The following is a 22,526-nucleotide window of genomic DNA, read 5'->3' as shown; positions in this document are numbered from 1 at the left end:
TTAGAACCCACCAACTTTCTTAGAAGCACTCTCTCTATGTGTAAGCTGAGTTCGAGTCCAAAGTTCTTTAACTTTTCGAATGCGCGCTCTTCATTAATACCGCTGCCGTATCATAATGATGGCACGCTCGCGGATGGCATAATTCAGTTGGTTCTTCAATAATCTCAGTTTGATCCTACTTGGATTTAATTTATCTCTATGTGTCATTGTTGTTTATTGCTTTTTGGTATTTGCTAAATGTGATTTTCCTTAGGTTAGCTCTTCACGTTCAAACACGAATGCGTAATCCTGATGCTGGCAGCCCTATGCTAGTGATCTTGGTGATGCGACAAATGTCTCCCTTGTACTCTGGCTTGTACCTGGCGTTGACCAATGCTTCATTCACCGATGGTTGGCCCTTGTAGATGGGTGTAAATGATGCGCAACAAATGTCGAACTCTGCATTTGGGTCGTAATCAATTTCGACGGCCTCACTGGAGATCGAGTCAGACTTCGCTCTGAGCTTTTGCGCTTTTTCAGCCTTGGCACCCGTGTTTACGATGGATAAGAGCTCTCCAGCAAAGTATGACGCACTAATGTAGTTCTTATGCTTGAATGATTCCAGCATGGCGACCTGTAAAGCATTGACCTTGTGAGCATTTTGAAGCTTCGCCCTCGTGAAGTAGGCTGCCAACTCCAAATTTCTCTTCACGTCGGAGGGGTCAAGCGAGCGACGCTCCAACTCAATCGATAATCCCAAGATGTACTCTCTGCATAAGGTGAGAATGTCCTCGCACTTGGCTTCTTGTTCATCATCTTGCACGCTTATAACAGCGATAGAATAAATTATGTCACGGAATGTTTGAATCGCCTCTGGCAAATTGTTGGCCCTGAAGAATTTGAAAGCGGTGCTCAACTTCTCCTCCAATGTGTCGTAACCTGGAATATGTGGCCTGAATTTTTCAGAGTTGTCCTCGTCGTTGTCTTCTCTGATGTAATCCCTCATCGCTGGCAAATCATCTATACCGGGCAAATACAACTTGTTGCTAGAGTAGACCTCCATGAAGCGCTTTTTTAAAGGTGTAAAGTCCACGACACCGAGCTGTTTGTTTAGAAGGGAAGCAGCTTGCTCAAAGGCACCAGCAGCAACGTACCCGGCAGCAGTTTTGTTGTTACGAAGCCAGTAAGCGATCTCTCCATCAGCGCCCTCGACCTTGATGACGGGTTCATCTTCACCAATCTCAACATCGTCGACGAAATCATCAAGGTCATCGTCGATGTTAAGATCATCGTCGTCCATGTCCCAGCCACCTTCATCTTCATCTTGTTCATCCTCGATAGCAGCATCGGTAAAGTCCGGAGAAATACCATTACGAGGATCCTTCTCAACTGGAGTCTCACTTTCGATGTTTAAGTCCTCGACCTGGCCACTGAGCACAGCAGTTTCGAAGAAAGAAGTGTTACCTTCTTTGATAGGCCAGTTGTCACTAGCACCAGCATTAGGCGTAGGTAACTGAACAGGTCTTCCAAGTTCTGGTAAACTGATCTCAGCTTCAGTAACGCCAGCCGCTGATAAAATCTCCTCTGCCTTTTCATTTAATCCGCTTGATTTAGCTAATGTGTAAGCCAACGGTAATTGGTCAGCCTTTATGAATGCATCAATTCTCGACTGAACATCATTGTTGTATAGAGTATTTTGAATTAAGGAGGATACATTTGAACGAGCACTCGCGATCAATGACATCTTGCCCAACTTCTCGTAGTCTCCTTTGTACAAATAAAGAAAAGACAATCTATCGAAAAGTTGTAATTGCTGGTACATCTTCTCCACAAGCTCAACATTACCTTGGTTCAAGGCTTCCTGACTTAATCTTTCCCAAATGACATTATTCTTGAGCTTGTTGGCTTCAACCTCAGCAGTTTGCATATCACCACACTCCACAGCAAGATCAAATCTAGTCTCAGGATCTTGCACGAATTGCAAAGCCACTTCTGGGTAGCCTTTTTTCTGCAAATACGCGATTATGTTCTGTCCAACCAAATTGGAATTTTTAATAATTCGTAAGACTTCACCAAAGTTTTTGTTAACTAATGATCTCTTGAATCTGTATTCAGTAGGATCAATTGTTATTTTTTCAACCCTTCCTGCACGGTTCAAGCAGTAAACGTTATTCTGGTTCACTCTGGTGATGTAGAGAGTGTTTTCCAAAGTCTTTATGATACCATTGTCACCATTCAATAGGGTGTACTTGATATGGTTAAGAGTCGAGTACAACAATACACCAGTTTCGTCCCACGCAGCACTCTTGATGCGAATTGTCTCGTGTGTGGATGTAATCAACTGCAAGTCCTTGGTAACGATAGAAATTGTGTGCTTGGACATGAGTGCCAAGTACTGTCCATCATTTGACCATGCTGCATATTTCACGTTATTGACGCTTAACTCGCCCAACTCCTTTCTTTGTTGGACATCATAGTTGATGATGGAATGGGACTTCACCAACAAGACACGACCAGGGCCCCCATACAAGACGTCGACAATAGAAGAGTCTAACTGAATGGTCTTAGTGACGTTGTTGTTTGTATCTTTCACATACAAAACCTTCGAAGATTTGACGAACGCAACAAAACGATTACGCGAAATGAAGCAGGCAAAGTTGCCTTCACCCAGGCGAACATCAGCAGGCTCTATAGCACCAGTGACATGTTTCGGAAGGGACACAAGGGCGTACATACCGTTGTCACCTTCACCATGGGTTACTAAGATGGAGTTATCGGATTGATTGTACGTCAATGTCTTCATAACAGACCAGGTCTTGCCAATCTTCTTCAATGACAACATGGGCATGGATGTTTCGTCTCTTTGGAAATCATAAGACTGAATCTGTTTTTCAGTATTGACAAAGTACAACTTGTTCTGGAAGATGGCATGAGCAGGTCTCTCTCTTTCGAGCTTGAACACCATGACACCTGAGTCATGACACGTAGCAAACAAATTGATGTTAGGATGACTAGCAACCAACCAGAAACGATCATTTTCTCTTCTGAATTGCTTCACAGGCGTTCTCTTATTCAAATCCCAAACACGTATAGTCTTGTCATCAGAGACCGAGAGGATGAGATCTTGGTGAGGGTGAAAGATAGAGCAAAGCACGTTGCCTGTGTGGCCACGACAAGTGTCGACCTCCCAAGCTTTGCTATCACTCATTCTCCACAATTTCACCAACCTGTCATCACCAGCAGAGACAATAAGTGGCAAGGTTGGATGGAAAGCTGCCCAATTAACACCCTTGTCGTGGCCCTCAAGTACATACTTCACAATGGCATTGACATTACCGAAAATGTCTTGCTGGGGCAATTGTCTACGCTGCAATTGGTCCTCAAAAGAACGCATAGATGAAGTTGGAGCTGAGTGTTTTTTACGCAACCCAGAGATATCCCACACTCTCACTGTCTGATCCAAAGACGCAGACACAATTAAGTCATCGGTAGGATGGAACTGAGCCAGCATCACGTAATGGTTGTGACCTGTCAAACAAGCGATCTCTTGGCGGTTTTGCCAATTCCAAATACGGATCGTCTGGTCATCAGAGCACGATAAAATCCATGGTAAATCGTGGTGGAAACTAACGGTTCTAAGGTAATCCAAATGGCCATTCAAAGTGAAGATACACTTCCTCGTATTCAAGGACCACACCTTGATGGAGTAGTCGTCCGAACCAGAAACGAAAAGTGGCTGCGTAGGATGAAAGTCTACCGATCTCACAGGCCCATCGTGGTCTTCGAATCTCTCAATTAACGTGCCCATTCTGTAGTCCCATAACTGAATGGTCAGTGAGTGCAATGCGACAAGGACCCAGGGTCTTTTTGGGTGAAACGCGACCCCTTTGGCCCTTGACGACTTCGACTCAAACTTGGTAAGCATCTTCATCTTTGTCTTTTGGGCGAAGATGAAAGATTGAGTTGAGTGTGAATTACCGTCAGTTGATGAACAGCCCAAAGTTTTGGTTTTTCATAATTTCGATTCGGTGGTCAATTTGGCGCACACCCGTACATCTGAACCATAGCGCCTGGCTGCCGTATACATGATCGATCGTAACGTACAAGGAGAAACAATTTACATACGTGATCAAATGACTGTTGAAAATATGATAAAAGAGAAGAAAAAAAAATGGAATGAGTATAAATAAAGGCTCATATCAAGAGATATGAAGAAAGCTTATATCGAAGTAAATTAATTGTTGAGACGAAATTTCCGAGAAATTCTGTCTAAGCCAGGATGGGAAGCTTGCGACTTCACCTGGTGTATTAGAATGCAAAAGTGAATACAATTCCCATCACACCAGCAGCGAGAGAAAGGATTCTCTCGATTGTATATGAAGGAGCGCCGGAACTGGATCCCGAACCAGAAGAACCCGAGGATTTGCCGCTAGAGCCCGTAGCATGAGAATTTTGAACGAAACCACCAGTGTACTCAGCTGAGGTGGTTCTCCCACCACCTCCTCCAGCAGCAATATTTCCGTTCCCAGCACCTGTAGGCACGTCAACAGTACTGTCTTTAGTTCTAGATTTTGTCTTGGTGACAGTGGAAGACCCCGATGACACGGTTTCAACCTCGTCCTCGTTCTCAGGGTCGAACCCTGTCGCGTCGCCTGATCCCAACCAAGTCTTCTTCTTGGTCAAGAAAATGTCGTTCTCTATACCGTCTGTGGAATTGTACAAGAAGGCATGATAACCCTTGGTGTCGTTGCTGGCGTTCTTTTTAACCCACGAAGGCAAGTCGTAAGTTTCGACAGTCACATTCTTCACGTAGGCGTAATAGTAGCCAGTTTTTTTAATGTCCTCAGAGTCCCAGTCAATTGGACCACCGGCCCACTCTATTGTACCCTTGGCGTTGGAAGCCGCTCCACCAGGCCACAAGGAAAACTGAATTCTAGACGGAGTTTGTGGATACATGTACTTTTTGGTTGTCAGGTTGTAAGTGTCTGACTTCTTCAACGTACGCACGGGCTCACCGTCAATTGACCAAGTAAGCTCCTCCTCAGACCAGTCAATTTCGTAGTAGTGATAGTTCTCGAAGGTGTTGGAAGTCTCGGCCTTCTTCATGTTCGTGTAATTCAACACACCCTGGTAGTAGTAGTTGGTTTCAGTGTTTTTCAAGTCGTAACCGATCCACTCGAAGTCGATTTCATCCTGAACGTCGGAGAAAGTGATGAATGCAGAAATCACACCACCACCACGAGATGATTTCACAGTAGCACCAACCTTACCGTACCAAAGATACCTAGTACTCGACACCACGGCGCCAGTGGATTGGTTGGGCATCTGCAACAAAAGCGCATCATCATGGTTAGCAATGTGGCCAGTGTACACCCAGTCGGCCTCAGTGTAGTTACCCAAGTAGCTTGTCAGTTTTTCAATGTGGTCAATGTTCTTGAATGAATCCTCGAAGGATTCCATACGAGGCATTGGCATACACGCAGATAAGTTGTAAGAAAAACGAATGTCACATCCACCCAAGCAGTACGAGCCTGTTCCACACATACCGTACTGGGAGCAGCAGGGGAGTTCTTCTGGACATGGGTTGGTCTTGTTACAGTAGGTGGGGGTCCAGTCAGCAGCAGCGGTGAAGCTGACGAGAAACGAAAGCAAAAGGACGAAGTAGGCCTTCATAACGTGGGGTTGGCAGTTTCAAGGAATCAGCCGTTGTGACAATTATCAGGGTTCTTTTTTAGCGAGTCTTAGCAAATTTTGAGCTACTTGCGAGTGGCTGGAGTGGATGGCTTTTATGTCTAAGCGTATGGTTTGTGGTTGGCCGGGTGAGGAGATCGAGACTATTTAGCGAAAATGTTGCAAAGCCTCCTTCGTGCTTCTGTGGTGCCGTTTCCGTTACATACTTTTTCCAGATTTAGCGAGATGTCGCGCCTTAGTTGGACGTGTTGTCATTTAACCACATCTGGATCACGCTGTTGCTACTGCGCGCTAAATTTAGATCACTTACTACTAGAGTGGCTGCCAATTCCATATCTGGGCTTTTCGAGATTTGGATGCAAAGTGAGTGTTTGAGCCAAAAAGGAGCACCAGAGAGCGGTATGAGTTATGGCTATATGGTGTTCTTGTATGTAATTTTCCCGCTCATCTTTGATATTATTATTCTCTATAGAGACTACTTTTTGAAGAAGTTGTACATATCTGGTTGGTAAGTTGAAGGCTCGTCGTAGATCAATCCGCTAGATGACTGAGCCTTGGGTTGTTGAGGTGCACCTTCGAAGAGCAGCAGAGCCTGAACCTGATTATGCATCTCCATACTGGGTTGGGTAGGTCTCTTCGGTGGAAGCGCAGGCGCCGGTCTTGAATAGGAAGACAAGCTACTAGAACCCGTCCCTTGGCGTTGCACTGATGGTGCTCCATGAGTGTCTGACATCATGGGCTGTAAAGGTGGTTGGTTGAAAGTCTGGTACATTCCTTCCTTTTGTGATCCTTGAGCGTATGGGGTGTATTGAGAAAAAGTAGGCGGAGCTGAAGGATTTGGCGAATAACCTCTATTCGATTCAACTGTTGGGTGAGAGCCAAGACTCATGCTGGACATTGAGCCAGACAATGAGCTAGCTTTATCATTCTCAATCGCTCTTTTAAGATTCTCGGCTAACTTGAGCAATTGCAGGTAGTACTCGGCACCTTTCTCCAAACCCAAGGAGTATCTCTTCCAGCAATTGTCATAGAAATCGTTGATCCTCTGCGTCTGTTGTTTAAACACACCGTCCCGAAATTTCTTTGACATTTGCACCTCCTTCACTTTCGGATTGGAGCTAAGTATTGTCCACTGCTCTCTGAGATCATTAACCAACACAGATTGCCTCTTGATCAAGTCATCCAATTGCTCGGAGAAAACATTGAATCTCTTAAGCTCCTCTGGGAAAATCACAGATTTGATTTCGTTCTTCAGTTTGACTCTGCTATTGAGCATTAAGATTTCGGAAATATCATCGTTGTGTATCTCTTGCTTTAACCGCTCAACAAGTTTATTTTTGTTACTCTTCAAAACATTCAAATCATTCAAAATGTTCTCAAGTGACGCGATTTGCCCATCATAACTCATGTTCTTTATCTGTGAGTCGTCCATATCAAGCAAGCTGATCTCCTCAGATGGTTGATTTTGAATTGCGTTGTGGGGTACGTCAAAAAGACTCTTGAATTCTGTTGACTCGGGGCCCTTGCCGAGAATTGCATGTAGCAGACTCTTGTCTTCATCAATTAAAGCAAACAATTTCGCATCTGAGTTTGCGGTGTCGTATAATGACTTCTTGAGTCGTATTAAATCCTCTCTAAATTGCCCTGACCTTTCTGTGATCAGCGCTTTCAACATTCCGTCACACTCATTCACCACAGATAAAATCTTACCTCTGAGCTCGGATATTCTCGCTCTATTGGTGGAATCCGTATGAAACTTTTGTGCGATTTCATTCACTTTGGCAAGTAAAGTTGCATCAACAGATATATCCGAGCCGCCTGAACTAATGAGCTCGTTGCTTTGGAGAATTTCCTTTATTTGAGTCAAGGCTTTCGGTAGCTTGAGGTACTCCAACACAGATGACAACTCCTCGTTGGATACGTCAACCTCATCAAGCTCGTTTCTCAAGAATTGGGATTTTTCCTCGGAGTAGTAACTCAAAAGCTCATGTATGTCCATGGGCACAACATTCTTTAAGAAGTTTTCATAGCTGTGCTCATTAACTTTGGCAAATAGATCAATTTCTTTAATTGAAATAAGCTTGGAGCTGTCAAGAGGTTTTGGTTCCACTAACGTTACTAAAGACGGTACAATCTCATGATACACAAGATCGTTATCCTTGTTAAGCTCTTTGAGCTTGATTTCCAATGCATCTTTGTGGTATTTGAGGTTGTCCAAGAGATCATATACATCTTCCCTGCCACCTTTCGATACCTTCTTCACATTCAGCAGGGGTATATCGTTTATGAGCTCCAATGACTTAGATAGGTAGGCAATTGCATCGCCATACTTGTGAGAGCTCTCCAAGTGGAGGCCGGTGAAGAAGTATGACAAGGAAAGATAGTACATAGATTTGACTTGTATGACAGCAACCCAAGAGGAGTCAAGACGTGCTGTGACCCGCAGGTCAGGAAGGCCCTGTTTATCTGGGTTGTACTCATCAGTTGGATCATTGTCAATATCTTCCAATTCATCATCTTCGTCCAAGCCTGCTTCCACTATAGCAAATGTAGACTGATCCGAAATTGAGGTATCGGCGTTTAATAAATGGCTGCAACTACTGAAGCAGCGTTCGTAGTGGTTTGCTGTGCCCCGACAGATTTTTGAAATGAGCAAGTTCTTCTTCTGTTCTACGTCCCCATCAATGACCTTCAAATTGAAGATCTCTTGACTCTGAGCTAAGCAAAGATTCTTCAAAAACATGATAGTAGCTGGATTGAGGTCATTTGAAGGAGCATGTAGGAAGCTCTCCCCAACAAATTGAAAGATACCGGCTGCTTGTTGAAGAAGCTGAACTGCCTCTTTGAATGCACTCTCGCCTGATGACCCCAGTCTTTGTGATTCCGTGTACTTCAAACTGGCAGCCTTCAGCATTAATGATGCAAGATTAAAAAGAACCCCAGCTTTTTCAAATGGTAACGCATACTGCTTGTGTTGTGCTGCGGGCAGAAAAGCGTCGTACCAAGTAAACGTTAGCTTCCTGTGCTTGTTGACTGTGGGGAAGGAAATTCGTAAATCTAAGAGCTCCAACTGACTAAAGTATTTGAAGTATAAAGAAATCCCTGTTGAATCTGCGTTGACGCCTTGTATATCTTGTCTGAGCTTGTTGAAACTCGTTATATCCTGTTGAAATTCCGAGGTGTTGCCGTAAATCGATAGGAGGTAATTGTTGAGAGGCTTCGTCCAATTGACATCATCAGTCTTCTTCGTAGGTATAAGGAGCAAGTTAGTCTTCATCCTGACTGAAGGCTTCAAATGTAATTGCAAGGCACCGAGATAATCTACTTTTGGGTGATTATCACGACTCCTATCCTGTATAAGCCGAGCAAGCCCCGGACTCTACAGTGCCACTACCGCTGTTTGCTTTTGACTTCCAAGGAAGCCCAGGTTAAATTGTCGAAACTTTAAACAGTTGTAGATTCGAGATTATATAAATAAATTATGAATAGATAAGCAGGTTGCATGTCTGGGGAGACAAACTTCATATCCTTGAAGCTAGTGGTTAAAAGCCAGTAGTTTTGAAAAACCCTTACGTAGTAGGTTAGACGCTCAGTCCTCGTCATTCTGTTTCAGGAGATACCCACCCTCTTTGCATAACGAGTAGAACATGCTGGTCTTGTCAGCAAGCAAAGTCTTTGGAGAGTCGAACTCCTTCACCTGTCCACTATCAAGCACGAGAATTCGATCACTATCCATGATTGTATCCAATCTGTGAGCAATCGTGAGAATAGTCTTATCCTTGAACTCCGCTCTAATTGTCTCTTGGATGATTTTATCTGTTTGCACATTAACTGCTGCAGTGGCTTCATCAAGAACTAGCACTTGCGAAGTCTTTAGTAATGCACGAGCAAGACACAACAATTGCCTCTGACCGGAAGAAAGATTAGCGCCTCCCTCATCTATTTTAGCCCTAAGACCAACCTGTGGTTCTTCGTCATCTTCCTTGCTCTTACTTCTCTTGCCTTCTTCTTCACCATTATCCTTTGTTTCAGTCTTCATTGACTCAACGTGACCTTTGAGATGAGCCAACTCTAGGACTCTCCACAACTCCTCGTCAGTGTACTGATCAAAAGGATCCAAATTTTTTCTCACTGTGCCTTCAAAAGCATGAGCATCTTGGGGAATGATATTGAGTTGGCGTCTCAAATCGAAAAGTCCTATCTTACTCGTGTCGATCGCATCAATATCAATGTTTCCCTCAATTGCCTCAATTATCCGAAATAAGGCCAAGGTTAGAGAGCTCTTCCCAGCTCCAGTACGACCAACAATGCCTATTTTTTCTGAAGGTCTAATATGCAAATTGATGTTTTTCAACACTGGTGGTAGTCCAGGTCTATAGCTTGTGCTATAATTCTTAAACTCGACAACTCCGCGATTAGGCCATTCGAGAGGGGGTCTATTGTTTTCGATTATCTCATCAGCTTCGGGTGCGATATTACCGTATTCGATCAATCTTTCAATGGCAACCAATCTAACTTCGGCTTCAGACGACATTCTGATTATTCCGTTGAGGTATGACGTTGAAGAGAATACGTAAGTCATGAGAAAACCTATCATCGATGGTGAAAATGGATTCTTCGACACCAATGACAAAAGAGTCAGTAAACTCGAAGCTAGGACCACCAACGCTGAGATTGACTGAAGTCTCATTGACAACCATCTGTTTGTGATCTGGGAAACGAAATCTGTCTTTATCACATCATCGACCTTTTTCTTGTTTGCATATATGAATCTATCATTTTCATTGTAAGCTCTTAATGTCTCTGCGCCATTAATAGATTCTTGAAGATGTGAAAACACTGGACTTCTCAAAGCGGAGCGAAGTCTCTTTAAAGCTCTGGAAGTTGGAATGAAGTAGTTTCTGTACTGAAGGAAAACGTATACAAGCACTGGAAGTATAATGATCATAATAGGCAAGTTGAAAATCACGATACCAATCCTGATAACTGTCTCCAGGACACAAGTGAATAACATGACAGATATCCAAAGGATTTGGTCGTCAAGAACAGCTATATCATCTGAAAATCTGTTCAAGATTCTTCCAACCGGTGTAGTGTCGAAGAACGACATGGGTGCCCTCAAAATACTATTGGCCATGCGGTCATGGAAATACCTCGAAGAATGAATGGCACAGAATGTCCAAAGTATGAAACTGTTGATGATTTTGATACCACCTCCAAATATTCCTGTTGCCGCGTATAATGTCAAGTAGAAGGCCGGCTTAACGTTGTATCCATGATCATAATTCTTCTCTGACCAACTCTTCAAAACAACTCGTCCATATATAATGGCAACACTGACAAGCACTGACAACAAAGACCAAAGTATAATAAAAGGATACCGACAAGCTTTGATGTACTCTAAGTAAACTACAAGCTTGATTTTGCCCTTCTCCTTCGTCTCCTTGTTCTCGGACTCCTTCTGAGTTTCACCAAATCCTTCTTCAAATTGGTATTTGTGATCAAATGAAACAATCGAAGCATGCCCGATAGTTTGATGACTTTGGACCTTAGCTAGAGGGATCATACCAGCTTCCTCTATTGCCTCCATTTCGGCAACACTCTTAGGCTCAAACGCTTTCGGCTCCTCGGAGTCATCTGAGTCACTTGACAGCTCGCTGACGACTTCCTCCTCCTGGTCTTGACCATCAGAAGCGAACTCAGCGATGAGTTCGGCGATTTCGCCTTTCTTGTTCATCAACGTATCATGCGTTCCTTGTTCGATAATTTGACCCTCCCTCAAGAAATAAGTTTGATGAGCCAATTTGAGCACTTTGACTGAATTTGTAGCAAGTATTATGGTCTTACTAGCTAGAAGGCCACTGGAAGATAATACAGCTTGCGTGATTCGCTTACCTACGTGAGCATCAACAGCGGACAAGACGTCGTCCAATAGGTAGATATCTGCTCTCGAGTAAACAGCTCTTGCCAATGACAATCTTGCTTTTTGCCCACCTGAAAGAGAAATTCCTTTTTCGCCAACGAGAGTAGAATCACCATGTGGAAGTACCTCAAAGTCACGCTCCAACTGGCAAGCCTCGATTGTTTTATCATAGAACTTTCTATCAAACTTCCTCCCAAACAAGATGTTCTCTCTCACCGAAGAGTTGAGGATCCAAGCATTTTGTGCACAGTATGCGACCGTACCGTTGACAGTGATTTGAGTATCATCATTACGTACGACAGGAATTTCTCCGACAATGGACTTCAAGAGAGTGGTTTTACCGGCACCGACTCTTCCAACAATACAAGTCAATTCACCCTTCTTTGCTTTAAAGTTAATGTTCTGAAGAGCGTATTTACGTTCTCCATCTGACATGAGGGCTTCTTTTTGGGACCACACAAACGATGCGTTTGACACAACAACTGTTTCTTCGCCCTTCTTCAGGGGCTTGTTTGTGCGTGTTACGATATCCGTTTCCATTTCATCCATGATGAAGAATTTTTGCAATCTGTTCAACGAGACCTTGGCTTCTGCGATTTGAGAAAAGATGTGTGGAATCATGTTAATGGGATCAGATAATTGATCGAACAAAGAGAGTGCTGGGAAGATGATGGCAGGTGTAAGGGGCGTCTTGGCAAAGAAGCCATAAGTTCCGTAAACTGCGCACGATATGAAGAATGGAATGATTTCCCAAACAAAATCACTGCCAGCGTTCCATATACCAATGTGTCTCGCATTCTTGAGTTCTTTTTGGTTTCTAATCTCGTCTAGACGCTTGAGCATGGGCTTCTCCCATGAGTAAAGCTTGATAGATTTGATTGAATTGAGAATCTCAGAGGTAAGCCTCGTCCGCTCATCTTTATACTCCATTTGAGTTTTAAACAAAGAAAATATGGCCATGCTAACTTTGGATGAAAGTGGAACCATCACGACGGAAACTGCAAACCCCGCCCAGGTTGAATTGCCGAGTAACTTGTATAAGGCACCTAAACACAAAGCTAAACGAACTGGAATGACAAACGCATCAGAGAATGTTTCAAGACATCTTGCTATCACCCCAACATCGACCGAAACATGGTTGACAATTTCACCGGTATTTTTCTCCTTTCTGGCGTCAGGGGAGAGCTTAAGGGCTTTTTCATAGGATGTGGTTGTAAGAGATGATTGAACTCCAAAACTTATTCTGAAGAAGGAAACGAACAACTGATTGAAGGAGAAGAATCTCCATACGGAGACGGCGTATATGCCAAATGCCAACGTGAAGCCAATGACTATAGGAGGCGTTTCTTTATTAGCTTCCTTTGCGACGGCATACTTCGTGAAAAAAGTAATGAACGCTTGAAGCAAAAATGGAACAGTAGTGTCAGCAACAATCTCCATCAACTGACAGAATATTCCCTTAAGAGCAGTTTTCCAATACATTTTGGTAATCACTAAAAGTAATTGGGGTCTGATTTCGTTATCCTTGGCTGACGGAGCCTTCGCTTTTCTAACTCTTCTATCTCTCCACCAAGTAGCTCTTTCAATTTCCTCTGACCATTTCTTTTTGAATATTTGCGACAAAACATCACTCTTGAGACCAACCTCAACACTAGGGATATCGTCGGCCTCGATATTCTCAGTCAGGTAAACCTCTTTCAACATTGGGTTCACCCAGATGAAAAGAAGTTCGTCCACAAGGTTTCTGACTGTTGATGCTTCCCACCCGTTCAACTCGAAGTATTCCAAAAGCTCTTTGGAAGGTGTGTAGAAGTAGTTTTCAAGAATCAGCACAAAAAGAGAGTTAAGGACTAAGAAAATCTCAGCAGTTATGGCAATTGAAATGGCATCTTTATCAGAGTGGGGCACAAAGACCTTGTGCTGAGAAAATATGTCGTTGAGGAGCACAATTGTCCAGAAGGTAGTGGAGGTAAACCAGTAGACAAGAAGGGAGCCGTGGCCAACCACAGAACGCGTTATTTCCACAATGTGAAGTGGCACCACGAGCAAAAGGGCCACTGCCAGCAGAACAACGGCTGCCTGATTAATCACCAGACCAAAGGTTAATGTAGATAACGACTCACCATTCAACAAGACAACTATGAGGAGCACAAGGCCCTGAAGCAATGCCAGATTAGCTCTTAGTATCTGAGCAGTGCCCACACTGCGGAAAGACCACGGAGAGCCGAACGAATACTTGATGGAAAACGGACCGTACTTATTTTTGAAGAGCACAAGAGCCGTTTGAGACAACACAGCCACAGCTAGCACAAGTTGGGTCAAAAGAAGTGCACAGGCTATGAAACATGGATTGGGAGCGCTTTTATAGGGGTCGAATAAAGGACGACGGATAGATTCGCCTAAGGAACAGTTGGACCTGATTGTGGCATCTAAGGGCCACAAGGTCTGTTGTAGCGGTGCTACTATAGGCTGTTGAAGCATCAACCGGAAGTTAAGGTTTGATAGACGGGAATATGTAAAAAAAAGGTGCTGATGGCAGGGACCAGTGGAAAAACGCCTACTATATCAAGGTCAAGATAAGGCGCCGCACGGCTACTGAAAGAGGACCAATTGAGAAGAATGGCTCATATGACATAATTGAAGCTTACAAAATGGGGCAGATCAGTAAGAAAATCGATTGTGTAGACGCTGCCACTGTGAGTCATCTAAACATGACAAGTAGTGGCTTTTGCGATTGGAGTTTTTCAGTGTACTCACCAGTATGACACATTTGAGCGCATCCTCGCTTGGATGTGGCTGCCGTTCCGCAGCAGTATAGTAAAGTGAGCAATAGCCAGCAAGTACAAGAGGTCTGGAATATTAAGCTTTGCACAAGCTTTGCTCATTAATGCGTGGAAGTGTTATCTATGACAAATGACAATTTGAGCAAACATCATATAATAAGTGGCCAACATTGTGGAAGGCTCACCTCTCCGTCGGAGCCACTTGGGTACACGGCAGGAGGCATATGTAAGGGTAGGGAAAAAACCAGTCGCGGCTGACAGAATGCGGGCATTTGAAATGGCGTTGATGGATTCGTCCGTGTAGTTTCCGCAAGCAGAGAACATTCATGCCGATGGATGAGATTCGTATTGCCACGGCTGCCCTTTTTTAACCACCCAGTAGAGACAACTTAAATAAGAATCTTCTTGTAAGAGGGTGATTGATCAAATTGCACACGATACTTCAGTCGAATAGTTTCTCAGCTGCGGATGATCTGACTATGACGAACTATCGAAGTAGACTGTTTAATGACTAGACTTGAAGGAGCTGTGAGGTGCACCGTATCTGTATTTGCGCCTGTAACTGAGTAGAAACAGGGATTGTTCATGAGAGCTACAGCTAGGGGCATGATACATAAGAAAACTCTTTCTTTAAATTGTGAAAAATAAATGTTTTCATAATTATATGAACTTGTATATTAGTTTTCTTCTACCTTAGTTTCATTCCATGATGCCATCTAACCCATATCCCCAACTGTCACCTTCTCATCGCACTCGTTATCGATCTGCAGAATTACCGCATTATCAATCCCTGTGCTTATGGAGATCCAACAGGTGTGCCAAATTTGCAACGATCTAGAGTCCTTGACCGCTGTTGGAAGCATTCTAGTATACGGGCTTGAGGGACTTCCATTTGGATACGAAGGAGTCTCCGTTGGTCGCCTGCGATGGAAATGGTTGGATCCATGGTTTCTAGATAACTGTATCAGGGACTCTTCAAGCACTCACATACGGGCTCTAGCCACGTTGCTACGACACAGGTTCCTCGTGGCAACTTACAAAAAGGTGTCAATTGACCCTCTTCGTAAGCTTCTTTTAGCTGTGGGGCCTATAAATCTTCCAGTGTACAAGGTTCGGCTCTACTGTGTGTCAAATGATATAAACGGCGCTCGATTTATAAAGCAGTGGAGAAACAAGTACGCACTGGATGCATACTTGAGGAACGCGTATAGATCAAGCTGGCTGGTTTTGCGTGAAGTAACGGATTTTTCACTGGAGTCGTGGAATGGTCTGACGCTTCCTGATCTCATAGTGATGGTGCCATTGGCCTCTGAAAGCAAATCTCCGAGAGCCAAACAAGAGGCTACTCATGAGTCATTTCATCTTAAACGTTGGTTGATGTCTTTGCCTAACCAAAAGCCTGTGCTGACACCCGATCCGTCGCTTGAATCTGTCGTCAAAAGGATTTACGATAATATCTCACCTCCTGACCTCTCCCGCTACGAAGATAACGGCTACACTGCTTCGAATGGTATTCTCTCTTTTGAGGAGACGATCAAGGGATTAATAAATGGCTATTATCATGATAGATTCCCTCTACAGGGTATCAGTTCCACATTGTATCCATTTCAGCTCAAGTCAGTTTGCGCCATGTATGAGAAGGAGCTGTTAAAAAAGCGAGAGGTCGTACCAAATTTTACGTCAGTGAGCTCCCCAACGGGTCTGACATATTATGTCAATATCTTCAACTTCGAGATATATCGATTACCCGAGCTATTTCTCCTCCCCAGAGGTGGAATTTTGGCTGAGAATATGGGTCTCGGCAAGACTCTTATGTGCCTCTCGTTGATTTGCTTGACGAAGCATCAAATCTCAATGATTCCGGATGACGCTATTCTTCATGATGATCAAAGTTTGGATGGTACGGACAATCAAGCTTCTATTGAGCTACCCCAGACTTTGAAGCCACTCTGGGTAATCTGCAGAGATTTAATCTCTCAAATGTCTCTACCCTGGAAATATTACAAAGATGATCTTCCATCTTCAGTCATTGAGAAGCTATCGACCCGACCAGGCTATTTCAAGCTTTCTCTAGACACCACTAACAATCAGCTTGGACTACGTGCTCGTCAAAAAGCGGTAACCCATGATAGATCTCGTATGCTTTACCTTTGCAACACTTCCTTAGTGGTAGTTCCTGAGAACCTCCTACATCAATGGCATAGTGAAATGACCAAGCACGTTACCACAAATTATTTGAGATCACTTTTTGTATCAGATCGATTCAGAGAAAGTATGCTGACGGAGAGTGCAGCATACATGAGTCGACTACCTCACTCAGCCAGAGAGTTGATCCAGCAAGATCTCATTGTCATGACCATACCCCTGTTCTTGAAACAGAGCCGTTCAGATGATACCATACTTAAGTCCATATACTGGAAAAGACTCATAATAGATGAAGGTCATTCAATGAGCTCCAAATCAACAACTCTAAGTTCAGAGTGCAAAGCGCTCTTTTGTGAGAGCATGTGGGCTGTCACAGGAACGCCTACCTCCGGCTTGACCAATCTATACATGAATGAAGAGGAGGCAATACAATCGAGCCCTACAAGCAAGAAAAGAAAGTATACAGTGAAGAGTAGCTTCAGTGTGAGGGATGATTTGGCTAGACTTGGGAATCTTGTCTCAAACTTTTTCAAGATCGAACCCTACCATAGTCAACCTCGACTTTGGGGCACTACTATTGTGCAGAAGCTAACCTCCGGTGATTTCAGCACGGAGCCGAACTTGAAACAGCTCTTGAATTATCTTTTAGTCAGACATGATCTTTCTGACATTGAGAGAGACTTGAAGCTACCAAAGCTTCACCATGAAGCGGTTTACATTACACCTTCGTATCATAATAGACTTGCAATAAACTTATTCACAGCCGTCCTAGCTGTGAATGCTGTTTCTTCAGAGCGAGAAGGATCTGACTATATGTTCGATTCGAAAAACTATCAGCAGCTCAGAAGGTTGGTCAATAATCTCCAACTTGCTACCTTCTATTGGACTGGTTTCAAACGACATGATATCGAAACACTACTTAAGATAGCACAAAACTGTTTAAAGAAAGAGAGCGCACAGAGGCAGCCATATTATTCTACTAGTGATCGAGAATTACTCAATAAATCAATCCAGGCTTCTATGGAAGCATTAAAAGATCCGGGATGGAATATATCAGCGTCTTTTCACGAAATGCTTTATGACATTGAAGGTATCCCCAATCAAATTGCTGAAGGTTTCAGGTTAGGATCTGGCAAAATAGGCCCTCTTTTAGGTGCACCACAGATTAGTGCTCTTCAAAATTTTTATTATAAAAATAGATTTCTTGACATGAGTGATCATATAAAATTGGACTCAAAGCTTCGAGACTTCACAACACGATTTTGGGGGCTGTACTGGAATGATTTAAAGCGAAGAAATGGAAAAGAGAATGCTCGGCATCCTGGAGAGCATGATATGCTTTCAGTTAGCAAAAACAGCTTGGTTGATTCCAATGCTGATTCTGATATCGAAATTTTGCAAAAGAAACACATCCTTCAAAATCTTTCTATCCAAGAAGATAGAAAAATGCCAAGAGTAGATAGAGTCGTCAATCTAAGAGATGCATCGATAAAAGGCACTGCTTCCTCAAAGCTATCATATCTTACTTCAAAGCTTGTTGAGAATCAACGCCTTGGTCTAAAGTCCATCGTCTTTTTCGAGTTCGAAGACTCTGCCTACTACCTTTCGGAATTTTTAGACATTGTTGGTGTCAATTACATCCTTTACGCTACTTTCATTGACGCCAGTCAACGTGCCAATAACCTCATCGATTTTGATAATCATGATGTGAAGATTCATGGAGGTACCACTTTAATCATGGATTTAAGATTAGCGTCACATGGGTTGACAGTTATCTCGGCAACTCGGGTATACTTTATGTCACCGGTGTGGCACACAACAAGGGAGGCCCAAGCTATTAAGCGGGCGCATCGCATTGGTCAGACACAAGAGGTTTATGTCGAAACCCTCGTGATGAAGGGAACGCTTGAAGAAGAAATTTATAGGCGTCGAGCCCAAAGGAACGAGAGCTCCCTCGAGGATATGGATACGAAACACGAGATGATTGATGACGCAGGTATGCAACAATTTCTTTTAAGGCACGACTTTTTGCCCCAGGTGGAGCACCTGGAAGAGTTCTCTTCCTTCATTATTCCATCCCATGGTTCTCCCTATGAGGAGGACGTTATCAAAGCCGAGCTTGATACTGATTCTCTTCAATCACACACAATGACAAACAAGATTGATCATGGAAAACTCTATCATCATTGGAATATTAAGCTTTTCACTCAAGATAACTTAAATAAGCTCAACAGAGCGAAGCAACAGAAACCTTCTATAGCACAGGCTAACAAAGAGTTGCTCCATATAAACAATGCCTCGGAGAATGTTAGCCCCGAGAGGAGAGAACGAGTTGGCAAAAAAAGACGCGTACAGTTCAGGTGATCAGAGCTCCCGTACGACTAATGTGGAATCAGCCGAAGCTGTCAAGAGTATCCTTTTGTGTGGATGAAAGTCGACAGCCAAAACGCCCTTGCTGTGGTCACTCAATTTGTGAAGGCTTTGACGTGAGGCCGTTCCCCAAATTTGACACAATGGCTCTTCAGACCCCAGAGCCAATAGGGTATCGTCGGCTGAAAAGGCAACTGTGATAAGGTTGCGCTGTGGCCCACCTACACTTCCTTCGTAGCCATACTTTCCGACTCTACTGACACCCTCCGTCAAAATGGTAGTTGTTGCTAATAGTCTCACATCACCATCCATGGATCTCGCTGCGAGCATAGATTTGTCATGACTTAGCTTCAAGGAAGTGGTTGGAGCCTGGAAAGGCTGTGATTTCCACATAACTTTTTTTGTCTTCAAGTCATATGCACGGACGTACGAGTCGATGCCACTTATGTATATAGTATCGCTTGAAGCGTCGCATGCCAATAGAGGATATTCTGTACTAAATCTGAGTACCTCGCCCTTTTCTCTCTCATCCCAGACAATAGCGCAGCCATCGTCTGCGACGGAAACTGCAAACTGATCAACTGCACAACAAGCATTGACAATTCCAGTATGTAGCTTCCCGGCCCTCTTCTTAGTGCCCAACTCAGCATCCCAAAAGGCAACGGTTGTATCGGATGACCCTGAAAAGATCGTTTCCGGCAGCATCCATATTAATGATGTAGTAGCACCTTTGTGGCCCTGAAGAACTCCGTAATTTGGTTCCTCGTTATTCTGATCTGTAGGAAGATTCCATAGCAATATGTCTTTATCCATACCTCCAGACGCAATGTGGTTGCCAGAGGGACTATATCTAGCCGTGAGAACACTTCCCTCGTGTCCTAAGAGCTGTACAGCTTCTTCATAAAGTGTCCCACTTTTACACTTTCCATTCTCCAATTGAAGAGTCATGATGTCTCCTGTACTGGGTCTTACCACTTGATGCGCTTAACTATGTGCGCATCTAATAAGTGCGGGCATTACGTGCATTACTTATCTAAGCGAGGTACTCGTAGGAATCACCTTCGCAACGTGCTATGTATTCCTTCTCCAACAAATACTCAATTGCTCTTTTGAGATCAATGAGCTTAGCCTTGAAACGTGATTGAGCTTGGAGCAATACCTCGTTTACCAACTCATTGTGCTTCATGGTCTTTCTAGCCTTCATTATTCTGACGATACTGGCTGTAAGGTAGTTCTTTCTAGACTCGTCGATCTCCTTATTTGTATCTTCATCCTCTTGTTTCTGCTCGCTCTTAATGGTGCTGACAAAATTTACCTTCAACTTCTTTGATTTGTACTCGTTGACGATGGTGAAGGTTGTCTCAGGTGAACTGAATGCCAGTGGCGTGGGTGGCAGCTGATCAAGTAACTTGAACTTGACGAGCGGGGTCAAGTGTGCATCAAAAACATGCTTGGATACACCAACAATATCATGGAGTTCTGCGTATGAGTAGGTGGTCTTCTTGTTGAATGCTAATATAATCATCAATTGCACGTTTGTAACTGTGAAAATGAATGGAGGCTTTCCCTTTCTTGATAAGTTTGCCTTAATCTCACTCTTACCATGATTCCAGAGCCACTGTAACTCTCTTCCATTATGTTTGCTTGTGTATTCTTCCTCGACGGCCCTGATGGTGTCTTGCAACTCAGGTGCAACTTTGAGTTTGTAGTCTTCAATGTGATGAAATGGCCACATGCTCTGCGCCAATATCAATGGCGTGAAATCATTCACAACAGCGCCGTCTCCAAGAATCTCTCTTATGTTCATCTTCAAATCCTCCAGGGATTTCATGTCTTGAAACATCTTACTGATCTTCGATGTAAACTCCATGGAATTTCCTTCCTGTAGTCTTTGCAACATACCCTCCTCGAGCTCATCTGACTTTGTATTACCATTTATTAGACGCTTCGCAAGTAAACGGCGGTAGTTATTCTCAAACACATCCTTGTTATCAATGTACTTTAACATAAGCGCCATGTTGTCCGCCGTCATGTTCGCAATATCTGCCTCCTTGGATGTGGCCTTCAAAAAGCTGTCGGCATACTTCGCCAACAACTCAGGGGTTTTACTGGCACTTTTAGGAGTTGGAGTGGCAATGACGTTGATGTTCACAAAGTGTCGACACGCGGAATCAAGTGCTTTAATAAAGAGGGGATCCTTCTTAAAAGCATTGAAAACAACATCGTTAAATTTCATGTACACTTGAATCAATGTGTGTATGTAGACCTTAGGGGAAATGAGACCCTGTGAAGATTTTTTGGATTTTTCCTCCTGTTGCTGAGCATTTGCAGATTCTGTTGATGACTTGAGCTCCTCAATAGCTTTTGCTGCTTCCACCTTTATGTGGCTCTCCAAACTATCGGCCAATGGCTGCAACGTACTGGGCACCTTGGAAAGCAACTTGTACATCCTCAGAATATGATCGATTTCGTTCTGTTCAAGCAACTTGAGAAACTGATCATACATCTCAGTAGCGTGGTCTCTGATCAATACCACATGCAAAACCTCGAGCAAATGTCTCTTGCTTCGCTCCTCAAGATAATTATTAGATCTAGAGATCTCTTCAGATAATCTGCTTTCGCATTTCATCATGTAATCGACAACATTGTGCAGAGAAAGAAAGTTTTCACTCTCTCTTCTATAGTATTCAGCTGTTCTGGACATAAAGTCCATCTCAAAATGCTTTGTATACACCAACATATTAGTCTTCTTCAAGTCATTGGTGTCTATGCCTAAGTCAACCATGGACCTCACGGCCACGGAGATGACGTTTGTGTCAACAATTTCGTTATTTCTTTGCCTCTCGATCAAATCAAGAACCTCATTCATGATTCTGTCGGCGTTATTGTTGAACATATGATACTTCCACTGAAGTAATGCCAATGTATTAACATCAAAGATATCTCTTCTTCCATCTGAGCGCTCCTTCTGCACCCAGTACCTGTTCATGTAGTCGAAGACATTATTCATATATCCAGCTCCAATAGTAAACCGCTTCCATTTTCTTACGTAAAACTCCAAGAACAGTTCATGTGGTTCTTTCTCTAAGCTCTGTATGAAGTTAATGAGGTACGTTTGTAGCCGATTGTAGATCTCAGCACCTGTCAACGAGTATGTGGTCTTATCCTTGCCTGATTTGCTGAAAACAGAAACATTCAGATTGCGTGACTTGTTAGCGCAGTAGTTATACACAGCGGTGTAGCAGTTCATGTACATTCTCGATGTCACACCCTGGTCGCCTTGTGCACCAAGAATGAACTCAAGCCCTGGCTCGATAAAGTTCCATGTTGCATTCAAATCACCTGCAATGGGGAGAGTCTGCGGTGACGACATGCTTGTTTGTATATGTGGATGATTCTGGAGGGAAGATTCTAGTGGTCTTAAGAGAGCTGTTGCGATTTGGTAGGACATCAATGCAGGAAACTCTCCAAACACCCCCCCCCCCAGTCTAAAAGAGGTACCACGGGGAAGAGAAGGCAACTGAGCTCTTTGAATGTTATATAACCGTTTCGAGATATTATTTTCACTCCTATGATGGCTTCATATCAGATTGCTGTGCAGGCTACTATCGACTGGGTTAAAAATGCTTGTCTAA

General features: G+C 43.5%; 6 protein-coding genes across 6 annotated transcripts; 1 reads left to right on the top strand and 5 right to left on the bottom strand. All coding sequences in view use genetic code 12, as the record gives it.

Moving 5' to 3' along the window:
* Positions 1 to 268: 268 nt before the first annotated feature.
* Positions 269 to 3,910, bottom strand: CJI96_0000360 (coatomer subunit alpha; the record flags this gene model as incomplete). Its single annotated transcript, XM_029034584.2, has 1 exon — positions 269 to 3,910. One exon carries the CDS (start codon positions 3,908 to 3,910, stop codon positions 269 to 271), a length of 3,642 nt encoding a protein of 1,213 aa, XP_028889826.2.
* A 377-nt stretch (positions 3,911 to 4,287) lies between these two features.
* On the bottom strand, positions 4,288 to 5,652 carry UTR2 (Utr2p; the record flags this gene model as incomplete). The annotated part of the gene is made up of 1 exon (XM_029034583.2): positions 4,288 to 5,652. The coding sequence occupies one exon, from the start codon at positions 5,650 to 5,652 to the stop codon at positions 4,288 to 4,290; it is 1,365 nt and encodes a 454-aa protein (XP_028889825.2).
* A 493-nt stretch (positions 5,653 to 6,145) lies between these two features.
* On the bottom strand, positions 6,146 to 8,947 carry BRO1 (Bro1p; the record flags this gene model as incomplete). The annotated part of the gene is made up of 1 exon (XM_029034582.2): positions 6,146 to 8,947. One exon carries the CDS (start codon positions 8,945 to 8,947, stop codon positions 6,146 to 6,148), a length of 2,802 nt encoding a protein of 933 aa, XP_028889824.2.
* Positions 8,948 to 9,259: 312 nt separating this feature from the next.
* MLT1 (Mlt1p) lies at positions 9,260 to 14,074 on the bottom strand (the record flags this gene model as incomplete). The annotated part of the gene is made up of 1 exon (XM_029034581.2): positions 9,260 to 14,074. The coding sequence occupies one exon, from the start codon at positions 14,072 to 14,074 to the stop codon at positions 9,260 to 9,262; it is 4,815 nt and encodes a 1,604-aa protein (XP_028889823.2).
* A 1,100-nt stretch (positions 14,075 to 15,174) lies between these two features.
* CJI96_0000356 (uncharacterized protein) lies at positions 15,175 to 18,885 on the top strand (the record flags this gene model as incomplete). Its single annotated transcript, XM_029034580.2, has 1 exon — positions 15,175 to 18,885. The coding sequence occupies one exon, from the start codon at positions 15,175 to 15,177 to the stop codon at positions 18,883 to 18,885; it is 3,711 nt and encodes a 1,236-aa protein (XP_028889822.2).
* Positions 18,886 to 19,924: 1,039 nt separating this feature from the next.
* Positions 19,925 to 22,264, bottom strand: CDC53 (cullin CDC53; the record flags this gene model as incomplete). Its single annotated transcript, XM_029034579.2, has 1 exon — positions 19,925 to 22,264. One exon carries the CDS (start codon positions 22,262 to 22,264, stop codon positions 19,925 to 19,927), a length of 2,340 nt encoding a protein of 779 aa, XP_028889821.2.
* Between the last annotated feature and the right edge of the window lie 262 nt (positions 22,265 to 22,526).

The sequence above is a fragment of the Candidozyma auris genome, chromosome 1 (genome assembly GCF_003013715.1).
Source record: "Candidozyma auris chromosome 1, complete sequence".
Taxonomy (NCBI): Eukaryota; Fungi; Ascomycota; class Pichiomycetes; order Serinales; family Metschnikowiaceae; genus Candidozyma; species Candidozyma auris.
The sequence above is the reverse complement of the archived record's forward strand: the minus strand, read 5'-3'. Positions and strand labels throughout refer to the sequence as shown.